This window comes from Pongo abelii, chromosome 11, assembly GCF_028885655.2.
Source record: "Pongo abelii isolate AG06213 chromosome 11, NHGRI_mPonAbe1-v2.0_pri, whole genome shotgun sequence".
Classification (NCBI taxonomy): Eukaryota; Metazoa; Chordata; class Mammalia; order Primates; family Hominidae; genus Pongo; species Pongo abelii.
Window position 1 is genome coordinate 101,101,921 of NC_071996.2, and position 16,769 is coordinate 101,118,689.

The 16,769-nt window shown below is 37.6% G+C and overlaps 1 protein-coding gene across 1 annotated transcript in view; it reads left to right on the plus strand.

The window, feature by feature from the left end:
- The window catches only part of PLCL1 (phospholipase C like 1 (inactive)), a 353,086-nt gene that overhangs the window by 279,948 nt on the left and 56,369 nt on the right, over nt 1-16,769 (plus strand). Inside the window, exons 2-3 of the mRNA XM_024243921.3 lie at nt 1,716-4,190; nt 6,820-7,023. Coding sequence (XP_024099689.1) covers nt 1,716-4,190; nt 6,820-7,023 — 2,679 coding nt within the window. The remainder of the gene's footprint in view (nt 1-1,715; nt 4,191-6,819; nt 7,024-16,769) is intronic.

Genomic DNA, 16,769 nt, shown 5'->3' on the forward strand with positions numbered 1-16,769 from the left:
ATATCCTGGTCAGTACCTACTCATAGTCCTACAGTTACTGGGTGTGAAAGGCAATGCTCCTCTTCCTTTGAAAAGCATAATATTTCAAGCGCTTACAGTTTATAGAGAACAGTCACACACATTTTCTCTTTTCAGTCTCACAATGACACTATGTTATATAAAAAGATTACTAATTCCTGTCAGAAATTAAGATTGAGAGAGGTTAAGTGACTCACTCAAGGTCATGTATTTAGGGAGTGGAATAATTGCAACTCAAGAACATGATAGCACGTGCCTGTAATCCCAGCTACTCGGGAGGCTGAGGCAGGCGAATTGCTTGAACTCGGGAGGCGGAGGTTGCATTGCACTGAAATCACGCCACTGCACTCCAGCCTGGGCGACAGAGCAAGATTCTGTCAAAAAAAAGAAAAAATGTTATTTTTGCTCCAAGGACAAGGTACTTTGCACTCTACATTTTGCTGACTCTTTGGCATGCCTATAAAATTGGGCATGGTAAACGTGCATTACTACGCTTTTGGGAAATTTGTTCCTGGGGCAATCACATGAATTGGGCTGTGGTTGGGAGCATCATTAATTGAGTCTGTGGTCAGAACAGAGACTAGTATAAAGAAATACTCAGTTTAAGTGGCATCAGCCAGATATTCAGTGTAAATGAATTGGGAATGATAGACACAGTGGACAGTCCAAGACTGAAATGAAATCCATCATCTCATGAGTATTCAGGGGACTGGAACTATATTTTAGGAAGGACGATAGGTGAGAAGGCCTAGATACAATCAAGAAGGAAACAGCCTCAAAAAATAATAAACCTGCTTAAGATACCCTCTTCTAAATGGATGGAGTTTGATGACTGTTGGCCCTGTTGGTCAGGGAAGGGTGAAATGGGCTGAGGAAACTGGAATTCTATAACACTAAGGTCCAAGGACACTTCCAGAAATGGCATTTGCAAGGTGCAAGTGTTCCCTGTAAAATCTTCTGGCAAAGGGCTTTGAAATTTAACTTATATTGGAAGAACCTTAAAAAGTTAGTAGAGCCATTCATATTTCTGTTTGGTTTAAGCTGTGCCTGCTAATAACATTACACTGAAATGCAGGTGTGAATTCCTATAATGTTAAAATCAAATTGTTTACCTCAGTTTGAAAATTTGCTCAAATGAGAGTGATTGGCTATTGTTAGCTCTCAATTTGACTTTCAAGACACCTTGAAATAGCTTGAGGAAAAAAACGTGATTTCTAGTTAAGCTGTTCAGTTAAGCACTTTGTGGTACAAAGTATGTTAAGGTAAAACCTTTTATTTAAATCAACTTTAAGAAAACCTTTAAAAGGCTGCAAAGTATAAATGAGGAAACCTTTAAAAAAAATACAGCTTTATTTCTTTTACATATCTATTGGGAGTTGAGCCAGGTAGTTGAGGCACCAGCATGAGGTTCTTAAGAAATCTGCTTTAATGAACAAATCAGAGTGATTTGTACTTAATACTTGATTTTGTTTCAAAGGCCACACAGACATTTGAAAAACAAGTTTTTGCCTGAATCCTATAATTTCAGCTTTCTTAGCAATTTCTCTTTTCTGAAACAGTGAAAAGGTAAACTTTAGGCTAGCCTCTGTTTAAATAATCACAATATGTGAATTGAAGTTTGAGGAGTTCATAGAGTGTTACTGAATTTGTCTGTTTTCTAAAGGAAATTGATTCATTCTTTTCAAATTATTTTACAGGATCCTTCAAACCAAAAATGTGGTGGAAGAAAGAAAACCGTGTCTTTCAGCAGCATGCCATCAGAAAAGAAAATTAGCAGTGCAAATGACTGCATCAGCTTCATGCAAGCTGGCTGTGAGTTGAAGAAAGTCCGGCCAAATTCTCGCATTTACAACCGTTTTTTCACTCTGGACACAGACCTCCAAGCTCTTCGCTGGGAACCTTCAAAGAAAGACCTCGAGAAAGCCAAGCTTGATATTTCTGCCATAAAAGAGATCAGACTGGGGAAAAACACGGAAACATTTAGAAACAATGGCCTTGCTGACCAGATCTGTGAGGACTGTGCCTTTTCCATACTCCATGGGGAAAACTATGAGTCTCTGGACCTAGTTGCCAATTCAGCAGATGTGGCAAACATCTGGGTGTCTGGGTTACGGTACCTGGTTTCTCGAAGTAAGCAGCCTCTTGATTTTATGGAGGGCAACCAGAACACACCACGGTTCATGTGGTTGAAAACAGTGTTTGAAGCAGCAGATGTTGATGGGAATGGGATTATGTTGGAAGACACCTCTGTAGAGTTAATAAAACAACTCAACCCTACTCTGAAGGAAGCCAAGATCAGGTTAAAGTTTAAAGAAATCCAGAAGAGCAAGGAAAAACTAACCACCCGCGTGACCGAAGAGGAATTTTGTGAAGCTTTTTGTGAACTTTGCACCAGGCCAGAAGTGTATTTCTTACTTGTACAGATATCCAAAAACAAAGAATATTTGGATGCCAATGATCTCAGGCTCTTTTTAGAAGCTGAGCAAGGAGTCACCCATATCACCGAGGATATGTGCTTAGACATCATAAGGAGATACGAACTTTCTGAAGACGGACGTCAAAAAGGGTTTCTTGCAATTGATGGCTTTACCCAGTATTTATTGTCATCAGAATGTGACATTTTTGATCCTGAGCAAAAGAAGGTTGCCCAAGATATGACCCAGCCATTATCTCACTACTATATCAATGCCTCTCATAACACCTATCTAATAGAAGACCAGTTCAGGGGGCCAGCTGACATCAATGGGTACGTTAGAGCTTTGAAAATGGGCTGTCGAAGCATTGAACTCGATGTAAGTGATGGTTCAGATAATGAACCAATCCTTTGTAATCGAAATAACATGACAACCCATGTTTCCTTTCGAAGTGTCATAGAGGTAATAAATAAATTTGCCTTTGTTGCTTCTGAATACCCACTCATTCTTTGCTTGGGAAATCACTGCTCCTTGTCGCAGCAGAAGGTAATGGTTCAACAGATGAAAAAGGTCTTTGGCAATAAACTCTATACTGAAGCACCTTTGCCCTCAGAATCCTACCTCCCATCACCAGAAAAATTAAAAAGAATGATCATTGTGAAAGGAAAGAAGTTGCCTTCTGATCCAGATGTGTTAGAAGGAGAAGTAACAGATGAAGATGAAGAAGCTGAAATGTCTCGAAGGATGTCGGTAGATTACAATGGTGAGCAGAAACAAATCCGACTCTGTAGGGAGCTCTCTGACTTGGTATCTATTTGTAAATCTGTTCAGTACAGGGATTTTGAACTATCTATGAAAAGCCAAAACTATTGGGAAATGTGTTCATTTAGTGAAACAGAGGCCAGCCGCATTGCAAATGAGTACCCAGAGGATTTTGTTAATTATAATAAGAAGTTCTTATCAAGGATCTATCCAAGTGCCATGAGAATCGATTCCAGTAACTTGAATCCACAGGACTTTTGGAATTGTGGCTGTCAGATTGTAGCAATGAATTTTCAGACTCCGGGTCCAATGATGGACCTTCACACGGGCTGGTTTCTTCAAAACGGGGGATGTGGTTATGTTCTAAGGCCGTCTATCATGCGAGATGAAGTTTCTTACTTCAGTGCAAATACAAAGGGCATTCTACCTGGGGTGTCTCCTCTAGCTCTTCATATCAAGATCATCAGTGGTCAGAATTTCCCAAAGCCCAAGGGAGCTTGTGCCAAAGGGGATGTCATAGATCCCTATGTTTGTATAGAGATACACGGAATTCCAGCGGATTGTTCGGAACAAAGAACTAAAACTGTACAGCAAAACAGTGATAATCCTATTTTTGATGAAACTTTTGAGTTCCAAGTAAACCTACCTGAGCTGGCCATGATCCGTTTTGTTGTTCTGGATGATGACTACATTGGGGATGAGTTTATAGGGCAATATACGATACCATTTGAATGTTTGCAGCCTGGATATCGGCATGTTCCCCTGCGTTCTTTTGTGGGTGACATCATGGAGCACGTAACCCTTTTTGTCCACATAGCAATAACTAATCGAAGTGGAGGAGGAAAGGCACAAAAGCGCAGTCTTTCAGTGAGAATGGGGAAGAAAGTTCGGGAATATACCATGCTCAGGAATATCGGTCTTAAAACCATTGATGACACCTTTAAAATAGCAGTTCATCCATTACGAGAAGCCATAGATATGAGAGAAAATATGCAGGTAGGAGAAACATCTCACACTCTCCTTCCCTATGCCTGCTTATTCCTACCCTTCTAATGTTTTATTAATAATCTGATTTGCAAAAATTTATTAGAAAGATTGTTTAAGTCTGGGTGTGGTGACTCATGCCTGTAATCCCAGCACTTTGGGAGGCTGAGGCAGGTGGATCACTTGAGGCCAGGAGTTCGAGGCCAGCTTGGGAAACATGGTGAAACCCTGTATTTCTAAAAAACACGAAAGTTAGCCAGGTGTGGTGGTGAGCACGTGTAGTCCCAGCTACCCAGGAGGCTGACATGGGAGGATTACTTGAGCTTGGGAGGTCAATGATGCAGTAAGCTGTGATTGTACCAGTGCACTCCAGTCTGGGCAACAACAGAACAAGACCCTGTCTCAAAATAAAAAGAAAGGAAGATGTGTAAACCTGTGTACCATTGAACTAAGTGCAGTATTGTCTGTGATAACACAGATATATTTTATGTTTCTAACTGTGAATGCTAAGTTAAGTTTGGACTGAACTGAGATGTAGCAAAATGCTGTATATTAAATATCCTTAGTACAAAACTGAATCAATATATGGAAATGTGCATCTGAAACAATGGGAACAAAGTAGAATATACAATATATGTGTGTAATATATAAAAAATTTATACAAACATACACATACTAATTACCAGTGTATATATAACATATTTGCATATATGAACATGAAAGAGAATTTGAAGTGATATAAAACAAGCATAATGTTTATTAGGTTACTTTTTAGTTTTAAATTATGTATAATGACAACAATAATAAATTACTCCCCACAAGAACAAGTAAAACTAAACAAAAAAAATCGGCACTCAAACTTGTTGAAAAATATTTAACCTTGTCTTAGAAATGTGGTTTAATTGAAAGAACATGGGTTCTTGATCAAATCTATCCCTGTGTGATCTTGAACAAATTATTTCAGGTCTCTGATCATCAATATTCTCCACATAAGGTAAGAAAAATAGTTACACTTATCGCAAGATTATTATTAGAGTAAAATTAGAGTATATGGAAATTGACTAGCCTCAACATTTAGAAATTCAATGTTAAGTTTTCTTTCCTTCATTAATGCTTATAATCAGACAGTGGTAAACTTAAAAAAATTACTTAATATACTTATTAGGCTAGTGTTATTGAGATGCAAACAATAACAGATATTCACCGAGTACCTGCAATGTGCAAAGTGGATATTATTCAATTCGCTTTATTTCTTTAGCTGATGTGTTTATAATAATCCTCACCAAAAATCCCTGTTTTCAAGATAGATAATAAATTTGAAAAGTTAATGCATTTCCTAAATATTGCAAGTTAACAAATAGCAATGTTAGCCTTTAAATCCAGGACCACCAGTATTTAATAGAACAACAGGGTGACTATAGTTAATAATAACTTGTACATTTTAGAGTAACTTAAAGAGTCTAATTGGATTGTTTGCAACTCAATGGATAAATGCTTGAGGGGATGCATACCCCACTCTTCATGATGTGCTTATTTCATATTGCATGCTTGTATCAAGACATTTCATGTACCTCAAATATATATACCTACTATGTACCTGCAAAAGTTAAAAATTAAAGAAAATAAATCCAGGATTGCCTAATACCAAAATCCATTACCATTATCATTCATGTGATGCAGAACCACAAACCCATGGCACAGTTAAATACTTGTGGTAGGTTACCTTAGCCACCATTTAAAAAATAGAGTCCAAATATCAGCATATTCTATGTAACTTTTTCTGACATAATTCTAGTACTATTATAAATCCCTATGTTAGATTAGTTATAAACCATTTCTGCACTTAACTTTATAGATTAGACTTTACATATTTTATATAATTCTTGAAATATGTACTTTGCATATTTTATATTATGTATTTAAAATACATAAAAGAGTTATAGATAAAGTGTATCCAGGTAGCGTTGGTAGTTCATATTATCTTAACATAAAGTCTTTGGGGTTAAGGATTATTTGGAGTCTAATCAGAAGAAAAATGAAGGTGATCATTGTCATGAAATTCATGAGACACCAAATAAGTTAGGTACTGTTCACTGTGGGTGAAATGTAAAATAGTCATAATTTCTATTTCAAATGAATTTTTTGAAAAGACTGTAACATGGACAAATGTAGCTCTACATGAAATGTGCTTTCAGTGTGTGTGTCTGTCAGGTGCCTTTCTGATGAGGCGACAAAGGAATGCCATTGGTTAGTCAGATGGAAGGTGGTGAGCAGTAGCATCCTGCTACCTTGAGGAAAAAAGCCCAAGTGAAATGCACTCCAGTATACAACCCCTGCCATTATGTTTTCCTGATCACCATGATACAAATCAAACATGACATTCATGATCAGCCAGTACTTAGTTGTGTGACTATCCCAGTGGTCTGCTTTGAAAAGCACTGCATAGCCTTGTGTCCCACTCTGCTTTGCTTTCATGGGATGTTTGTGGTGATTGCTAAAAATTGAGCAAGATGGAGTATAGTCATGAATTAGCCCTCTGTATTATCTTTTAAAAATGAATATACTTTTCTGTAAACCTGGGAGTGCCGGCGGTGATGTGTCAGGTGGTCAGAAGTGTGATTCCATGTTTTCTTCCTCACAGAACGCAATCGTGTCTATTAAGGAACTATGTGGACTCCCTCCAATTGCCAGTCTGAAGCAGTGCCTGTTAACTCTGTCATCTCGGCTCATCACCAGTGACAATACTCCTTCAGTCTCACTTGTGATGAAAGACAGCTTTCCTTACCTGGAGCCTCTGGGTGCAATTCCAGATGTGCAGAAAAAGATGCTGGCTGCTTATGATCTGGTAGGAAATTGCGACTCCATATTTTTTTTATCTGTGTGTGTGTGTGAAATCACAAAGAGCAGGGACTCCTCTGTGGAACTCCAGTGAATAACACAGGGTGACTACCTTTGAAACATGGATTGGAGGTAGCATGCAGAGCCGGCCCATTCAGCTTCTGCTAAGTCTCAGTGGAAAACTCTGAGAAAATGACTTGAACCTGGAGCTGCACAGGTTATAAGTGGAAAATTCTGCTTTAACAAGGAATGAATTATTAAAAAACCCTCAAAAATATGTACACTCACCATCTAAATGACTTTAGAGTGCAATATAACCATTTAATTATATACCTATGGGAAGTAAACATGTCTCAGTGCTGCCTTATGATGGTTGAGACAAAATTGTTATGGAATCTATATTTTTCAGCTAATTCCTAGAATGTACCCCTTATCCTCATGGTCCAAAATGGGTGCTGAGCTCCAGCCATAATATCTGCATTCCAACCATCAGGAGTGATGAAAAGATGTTAAGACATAGCTTCTTCCTTTAAGGACATTTCTCTGGAATAGAATAGATCATGTTTGCTTTTATTTCATCAGCCTGGAGTTGACACATAGCCACACTTGGTTGCAAAGGAGAATGGAAAATATCATTTCAAGGGGCTATATGCTAAATGTTGTCTCTTCTGTTATTAGGAAATAAGGGGAGAATGGGTATTAAGGGACAACCAATAGTCTGCTACAGAGGTGAATAGGCAATTCACTTACCCCCCACCCAATAACAATGAAAAATTAAAAACATTTAACTTTAAAATAAGTTTTTAATTAGAAATTAAGAAAATATAGTAAGATATTCCCCTCACCATTAAACTGACGTTTTTTCTCTTTAAAAATAGTACCTCTGATCAAGAATTTAAGGAAATGGATACTCTCATTCATCTACTTCTAGTGGAAAAATAAATTGATATAATATTTCTTGGAGAAACAATTGGCAATACAATTTAAAATGCTTATAAGTTTGATCTATAGAGTTCCTTTTCTTGGATTTATTCTAAGCCAGTAGAGAGATGCATAAACATTTATGTTAATAATGTCAACATAGAAAGATTAGCTAAGTGAAATATAATAATCTATATTATAGATTCCTTTGAAGATATTAAAATCATGTGTTAGAAGAATATTTAATGGTATGGAGAAGTCCTTACAATGTTTTGTAGAAAATTTGATTACAATAAAATGGGAAATAGGATTTAAATTACATTTCTATGTATATGCCCCTAAGTTGCTAGCAAGTTATTAATAGTGAATGTTTTTATATGAGAGTGAATTTTATTTTCTTATTTATGCTTTTCTATATTTTTTCTGTATTCACCAAACTCTTTATAATGAACCCAACTAATTTTATAATTGAATAAAATAAACCTTAAGGAAGAAAAGATGAAGATTTTATCATTAAAAAACAAGTAGAAGAAAGATACTGGAGATAAACATTCTACGAATGAAAAAGAAAAATTTCCACAGGGCATGTTCTGCTTATGAATGACCATACCTCTTATAAAATGTACTTCATGGTTGCTAGGGGAAAAGTTTACCTATTACCTGTATCTCATTTTTCATGAAATCAATTTTTTCATCATAAAAATGGGGACTGAAAGCTATTCAGTGAATAGGTATAATTGCCATCTAAGAGGTGAAATTAGGGTACTAGTTGCCATAGAGACAGACAGTAGAAATCACTTATTCCTCCACTTCTCTTTTAAGCTAAGAAAGAGAAATCATTCATGGTGAGGGAGGTCCCTGAAGCTGGCCTGTATTAAGCAGAAGGATACCTGGTCTGGGGCTGGGCAATTTCCATTTCACACCCCCGAGTGTCTGATAGTGTCTTATTTTTTCAGTTTTATCTGCCGAAGCCAAGACTGAAATATTAGCCTTTTCTCATCTGTATTATTAAAATGCAAATTGTAATTGCAGGCAGAGCATGGTTTCCAAAGATTAAAATAAAAGGCTACGGTGGAAGCAGAAATACTTATAATGAAGTCTTTCATGTACAGTTCTCTATGGGAAACCATTTTGGGAGGGAATTGAGTGTAAATATCCTTATACCACATGGTAAACTTGGTAGAATTCAAAAGTGATTAAAAACACCATTGACATCTCTGTTGAGTATTTATTTTGGGGGATGGGGTGGGTAGGGACAGATACATGTAATGATGATATTGGCCTTGAAATTAAAACACCATTTTTACCTTCTAGGATTTGCATTGTGTTGGTTGGCATCTTTAATGCTCTTAGTGTATTACTGTGTATTAATTTTAAATAGGTCTTCTAAGATCTCTTCAGATCTGGAGTGAACATTTAAAAACATAGATCAAGGGACTGGATTACACTTGCAATCCCAGGACTTTAGGAGGCCGAGGTGGGTGGATCACCTGAAGTCAGGAGTTTGAGACCAGCCTGGCCAACATAGTGAAACCCCGTCTCTACTAAAAATACAAAAATTAGCCGGGCATGGTGGCACCCGCCTGTAATCCCAGCTACTTGGGAGGCTGAGGCAGGAGAATCGCTTGAACCTGGGAGGCAGATGTTGCAGTGAGCCGAGTCTGCGCCATTGCACTCTAGCCTGAGTGACAGAGCAAGATGCAATCTCAAATAAAAAGTAAAATAAAATAAAACAAAAACAGATCAAATCAAGTCACTTTCCTGCTTAAAATCCTCCAGTGGGTTCCATTAAAATAAAACGGAAACTCCTGACTGTGGCTTTTTAAGGTCATTTATGATTTGCCCCTGCTTGTCTACCTCACCTGCCTCTCCATCCTTGCCCAATCTCACTACATCTCCCAACCTCATCCGCCTCTCACAACCTCACCTGTCTCTCCAGCCTCACCTGCCTCTCCCAACCTCACCTGCCTCTCCAGCCTCCCCTGCCTCTTTAGTTTTACCTGTCGCTCCCAACTGCACCTGCATCTCCAGCCTCACCTGCTTCTCCCAACCTCATCTGCCTCTTTAGTTTTACTGCCTCTCCCAACCGTACCTGCATCTCCAGCCTCACCTGCCTCTCCCAACCTCACCTGCCAGTCCAGCCTCACCTGCCTCTGTCACCTGCTTCCCCAGCCCCATTTGCCTCTCCCAACCTCACCAGCTTGTCCCAGTCTCACCTGCATCTCCAGTCTCATCTGCCTTTTCTAGCCTATTTGCCTCTCCAGCTTCACCTGCCTTCCCCAACCTCACCTGCCTCTCCAGTCTCATCTGCTTCTCCAGCCTCATTCCCACACCCTCTATTTTGCTCACCCTCTTCCAGCCACACTGGCTTTCTTTGCACATATTTATGGGGTATGGTGTGATATTTCCGTACATGTATACAATGTGTAATGATCAAATTAGAGTAATTAGCATATCCATCACCTCAAACATTTATTCCTTAGTGGTGAGAACATTTAAAATCCTCTCTTCTGGCTATATTGCAAGGCAGCTGTACTTACCACTATACCACCGACACCACCTCTTCTAGCTGTTTGGAAATATACAATATATTATTGTTAACTATAGTCACTACTGTGCAATGGAACACTATAATTTATTCCTCCTTATCGCTTAATTCTTAGCTCAAATGCCATTTTCTCAGAAAAGCCTTCCCTAACTATTCTCTCCATCCATCCCTTTGTCACATAGCCATGTTTTATTTCCATCTTCCTGCTTAGCAGTATTGAAAAATACTTTGCTTGAACTTTTTAATTTCTGTCCTCTTTTACTCCTCAATTTGAATGTAAACTCCACGAGGTTAGATCCTGTCTGTATACTTATTACTGTCACCTCTGGCGCCCAAAACAATGTTGGCACATAGCATGTTATCAGGTAATGTTCACTGAATAAAAACAATAAATAAAAGCATCTATTGTTGGTGAAAATCATGTAGTTTCCATCCTATAATTGAACATGTTTGAAGATAAATTATTAAATCCCCTTGATTTTACCTCTCTGACACCACCCTTGCTGAATTGTTCCCTGTCTTATATTTGGCTAAAAAACTTACAGAGTAAGGCAAAACTATGGAGACAGTAAAAAGATTGTTATTTGCCAGGGTCTTTGAGTGGGGCAGAGAGGGATGAACTGGTGGAGCACAAAGGATTTTTAAGGCAGTGGAACTATTCTGTATGATACTGTAATGGCAGATACATGTCATTATACACTAGTCAAAAACCTATAGAATGTACAACACAAAGAGTCAACCCTAATGTCAACTATGGACTTTAGCTAATAAGAATGTATCAATAGTGGCTTGTCAATTGTAGTAAATATACCACACTAATGCAAAATGTAAACAGTAGGGAAAACTGGGAGGTGGGGGTAGAGTTAGAGGGTGAGGACTCTGTACTTTCCATTTACTTTTTATGCAAACTCGAAACTTCTCATAAAAATACAGTCTAACCACCCCCCCCACCAACCTCCCACAGACTATTATTAAAAACTGATTTGGATGAATAAGGGAAAAAAGCAAATCCAAGATTTATTGCCTAGTGGTGGGGTTGGCGTGGGGAGAAGGTATTCCAAAATGAACAGCTTGGGTTCAATTTAGACTTAAGTTGCTTAAATGTTTGGATTTCTCGAAAATGGTAATGAACTGCATAGATGCCATCCAAGAGGAAAAATTGTTACCACTAAAAAATGCAGAATATGTTTAGAATAAAAAACAACCTGAAATCTTTCCTGAACAGATACAAATGTTTTCTTTTTTCAGTATGGAAAGAAATAAATCAGGCAACTTGGTAGCCTACACTTGTTGAAGGCAAACTTGAGTGCATCAAATTATACTATGATCAAGGGAAAATAAAATAAAATATTCTAGAAAACACTGACCCTGAGTTCATCTGCACAGATTTTTTCCCCTAAATTTAGCTTTCCATATTTATTACCCACTATAAATAAATAAATAAATAAACAAATCCCAGTATTTATTAGTCATTAAATACTTGAAAATATTTCCTCCTGAGGGTTTTAAAATTCAGTCTTGAAAGTCATTTTCTCTCTCTCTCTTTTTTTTTTTTTTTTGGAAACGGAGTCTCGCTCTGTCGCCCAGACTGGAGTACAGTGGCGCGATCTCAGCTCACTGCAAGCTCCGCCTCCTGGGTTCATGTCATTCTCCTGCCTCAGCCTCCCCAGTAGCTGGGACAACAAACACCCACCACCACGCCCGGCTAATTTTTTGTATTTTTAGTAGAGACAGGGTTTCACCATGTTAGCCAGGATGGTCTTGATCTCCTGACCTCGTGATCTGCCTGCCTTGGCCTCCCAAAGTGCTGGGATTATAGGTGTGAGCCACCGTGCCCAGCCTTAAAAGTCCTTTTAAATTAGTCTTGCAATTATAATTCCATTATAGCAACTGTGTTGGTATCAAGAAATCAAAAATCAAATGTATTTGTAGCAAAATGGGCCTATTGACACGGCAGAATTTCAGAAGAAAGGGAAGGCACACTCTCCCCTGTCTTAGCACATCTTAGTTAAAGTATACGTTTTCTGTCTGCTTCCTGGGACTTGAAATTTCAAAATTACAACCAGTTCCCTAGGGTTAAGACTTTTTATCTTTTTTAAAATGCAGCAACATCCCTGTGAGTAATAACACACTGGGTTATCAGTGATTTATTCGTACCTTTTAGTGAATTTAGCAGATCCTGCTCTACAGGTAGGTTTTAACCTGGGAAAAGCGAGAGATGGTAATGACAGAGGGTTCACCAAGTCTGGGTAAGGTGAAGGTGGGGTTGCTCAAAGAATTGCAATTTGCTTACGGGCAGCCCTGTTTACTATTACCATTAATATTCTCAGTAGGATGTTGCCATGTAAATGCCTATCTAATATTTTGTGCAACTGAAGCAGAGATGACTTTGCTGATATAAAACATGTCACGTCTGGAGGTGGGAAGTGTACAGCTTCTAAAACAGCACTAGAGGGAACTGGGAGCACTATCAATCAATAACTTTGGCAAGGAGAAAAGGCTCTAAAAGTCGAAGGTAGAATGGATGCCTCTTTCGCAGGCTAAATACACAAAGAGAAGAGCTGTTGGCATTGGATTGTTCACTATAGCGCCATTTCAGTGGCCCTCTGCTCATCAGGAAAGTTTTCCAGAAACTGTCCCTGGAGCTTAATTTGAAATCAGAAGACCATTTCTAAGTGATTCTTCCATTTATTTTACTGTGATTCTTCTTCTTTTTTGGCTCAGGTCTCTGAAAGAGCAAGCATCACTTCCCCACTCTGGATTTTTACTTTCTCTGGAAAAATTTCCCACTGAAGTAGGTAGTATAGTCACAGAGTCATTGTCTTTTAAGGCTGATAATGTCGTATAATTATATTTTGCAAATAAAAGTAATATGACTTTTTTTCATTCAGGATTCATCTTAATTTGGGGGTTGTTAAGAATAAAAATTGGTTACAGAAAGAGTTACTTAGTGTTATAGCCAGAAAATGGAGATGTTTAATTTGATAAACATTTTCTGAACTCCTTTTAATGTGCAAGCCACTGCGTTAAATGCTGTGGAAGGTTCAGCAGACCTTGTGCTTCAGCAGCTTACCAGCAGGAGATGTAATGTGGTGAGGTACTACCCAGCCCTAGGGGTCTACTATTGGGGATGTGAACATGTTACTCATCATTTAACATGGAGTTGTAATAGCAGGTGGATTACATTGGAAAACATTTTGTAATTTTAGTAGGGCACTATCAAAACTAGTTTGTTTGAATGGGTTTGACTTTTTTCATTCTGCAATTGTGTTTTTATGCATGTAGATTTAGCTCCAGCCCTAATGTTTTACTCTAGTCACATTTCTGCATTTTATTCTGTGTAAACAAAGATGAATAAGCAGAGACAGAATCAGCACAGATAGTCATGATAGAATGAATGACAGTTCTGTAACTCAAGAGAAATAGGAAAATGTGTAGGAACACATATATTTGCCACTTGTAAAATAACATTTTCTCATTTGATGTGTCATTTTGTATATGTCTTTAGGCTTTTAATTAGTCAACTAAACAAGCATATTTTGGATGCCTACTATGTGCAAGGCAGTGTGCAAAGTGCTAGAGAAAGAAATAGTATGAAGCAAAACTTCTGTCCTTGAGGAATGGGCAACCCTGATGGGAAAGGAGGACTTACACCTAAAAAGGGAAGAAGTAGTGACACACAGTGTTCAGAGAGTTGACCACATGATATTTTATGTCCTTAGCTGGAGTCTTAGATCATTTAGTCCTATGATAGACTTTTCACAGTGACTTATAACACACTTCTTCTACCCCCTCTGCCACCTGGTACTTAGCAGAATTTTATTTGCAAATACATTTGAAAGAAAAATATTATCTGACTTTATATACTTTTTTCTTTAGATGGCTGAGCTTTTCCTTTTCAGTGTTTTCACCTTTCTAATTTTTCATGCAGTCAAGAAGTATTTTCATAATATATTTGATCATTTCCATTATTTTAAGTTGTTATGAAAAATATTTGGGTAATATCTTAAATATATCATTCTGAAGTGGAATAGCTACAGGAGGTTGCAACTGTAAGAAATAAGCCCAAAGCATTCTCCAAAGGTGACTTCTGTGCTAACTTATTTAACATTAACATAAAAGTTTAAACTTTACTATGGTAAGAACAATTTTTTTAAATTTGTTGTTAAAAAAAGGAAATCAAAACAATCTAGAGAACATAAGTCAAGGATTATTTAATGTTTTACTAAGTCAGTTGGGGGGTGATTTGGAGAGCAGTTGATTGTGCTAGAGTGAGCAGGAATCTAGCAAAAAAGAGCTAATTGCTGTCTAATCACGCTTGCAATGGAACGAATACACTAGTAAGTATTACAGTTAAGCCAGGCGTAATGGTTGGCTTAAATACATTCTGTTATATCAGTGTTATAACCAGTATATATTCAGCCTCAGGATGGGAAAGAGTTGTAGTTATGTCTATAGTTCCCCAATTTAGTTTTGCTTATTGAAATCCATTTAAATTAAAATTGGATTAAGTCAAAGATACTCTCCTTCCATCACTGTCTCTCATTGTGAAGTTTGTGTGGAACTCTATTAGTTTGCATTTCAAGAAGTATCTTTGCTTGTACAGTAATAGAACCCAAAAAAAGAACTGTCTGCTGGCATGTGCCCAAACAGAGCTCGGTGTTTAAAAACAAGATGCTGTGCTCTTGGGGTATGGAAACTTCCTTCACATGTGGGTACAGCAATGTCTTTGGACACATTTTTTGTGTAAGGGGAAAATTATCAGCATCTTGAGGAGTGGCAAAATTTCTACTTGGTACCAGGATCTCTAGGACCATGGATATCAGAGATACATATCCATAAGCAAGTATTTCAGGTTGGCTTTTTTTGTGGAATTTTGTCCATGCATACTCAAAGCTGGCTTTGCATTCTTGAATCCTCAGGCTTTCTAACACTTTTGGTTAAAGGTAGTAAGGTAGTCAAATTGGCCTGAAAATTCTGGAGAAGGTTTACTAAGGCTACTCACCTGGATATTTTATGAAGGAGTTAAATTGTAATGACAGCTGGATAAAAACAATATTTCTAATGACTACTCAAGGTATAGCTGACAACTGTTTGGGGAACAAAACAACAAGAGAAAAAAAAATGATCTGTTTATGCCGAGAGGGCCCCCTGAAGTAGATTTTGTCACCATTGTGGACGTGGAGACAAATGTGCTCTGACTTGCTGTGTGCAAGTTCACTTGTCCTGCGCCATTACAAATCAGGCTTGCAAATGTGATGCATTAGTCCCGGGACAGAGAGCTCTGTTGCATACACCAAAGGCAGTGGACTTCCAGTGAACTTGCAAATATTCTGACTTTACACTTGTTTCTGTATGACCGAGAGTTGACCACATTGACAGGCTTGATTGCTTAAAAACAAGATGCCAATCTATTAGCAATGCTTTTATTTGTTTCATTTTAAATATTTAAGGAACTTGAGATGAAAGGAAATAATCTTCATTCTAGTTAGCAAATATATTTGTAAGAGCAATCTGATTTACAAATGTACCAAGTTTAATAAAAGTCATCTTGTTTTAAATGATCTGAAAAGATGAGCCACTGCAGAACCATAGAATCAAAACCTAGTTTTTCTGCTTAGAAGGAAAAGAGCTAGAGGAATTATTCCAGTGTTCTGAAAAGGAGAGGACAAAAATGTCTAGAGTAGATTAGCTTTTTATTGACTCACATTTTCTCGAGCAATAGCTTCTCCAAAGTTCCTAACTCCTTCCTGAAAAAACAGAGGACTCAAGTAAATACATTTCTTCCTATGTTTCATATGAAAAAATATTTATCATGGTTGATGCGTGTTGTGAATTAGACTTGGAGGGAAAAGCAGTCATGGCAAAATTTATTTTCATGATGCTTAATTTGATGAATGTTACTTTATTAAGTGTTTATTACCAACTTGCACTTGCAATAGGAATTCTACAGTTTAATATGGTCTGCTCCTCAAGAATGCCTAGATTCTAGTCTAAATTATTTCACTAGCTAGTTGTGTGGCTTTAAGCAAGCTAAGTTTTAGCTCAGGTTTTTCGTCTATAAAATGTGGTTGTCCATGATAGACTGTCTTTAAGATAACTTCTAAGTAGAAAGATCGTGGTTCTAGGAATTTAGGTCTAATTCAGGATAAAATGGGAATCTATGTAAGATTTTTGAGTCCTAATGTGATGAAAGTGCATCTTTTCAGTATTATTAAATAATTACATTGACTCTGCAATGATTCTGGGCAATTAGTTAAACTTCTTACTGGAAAGAGCTGGAA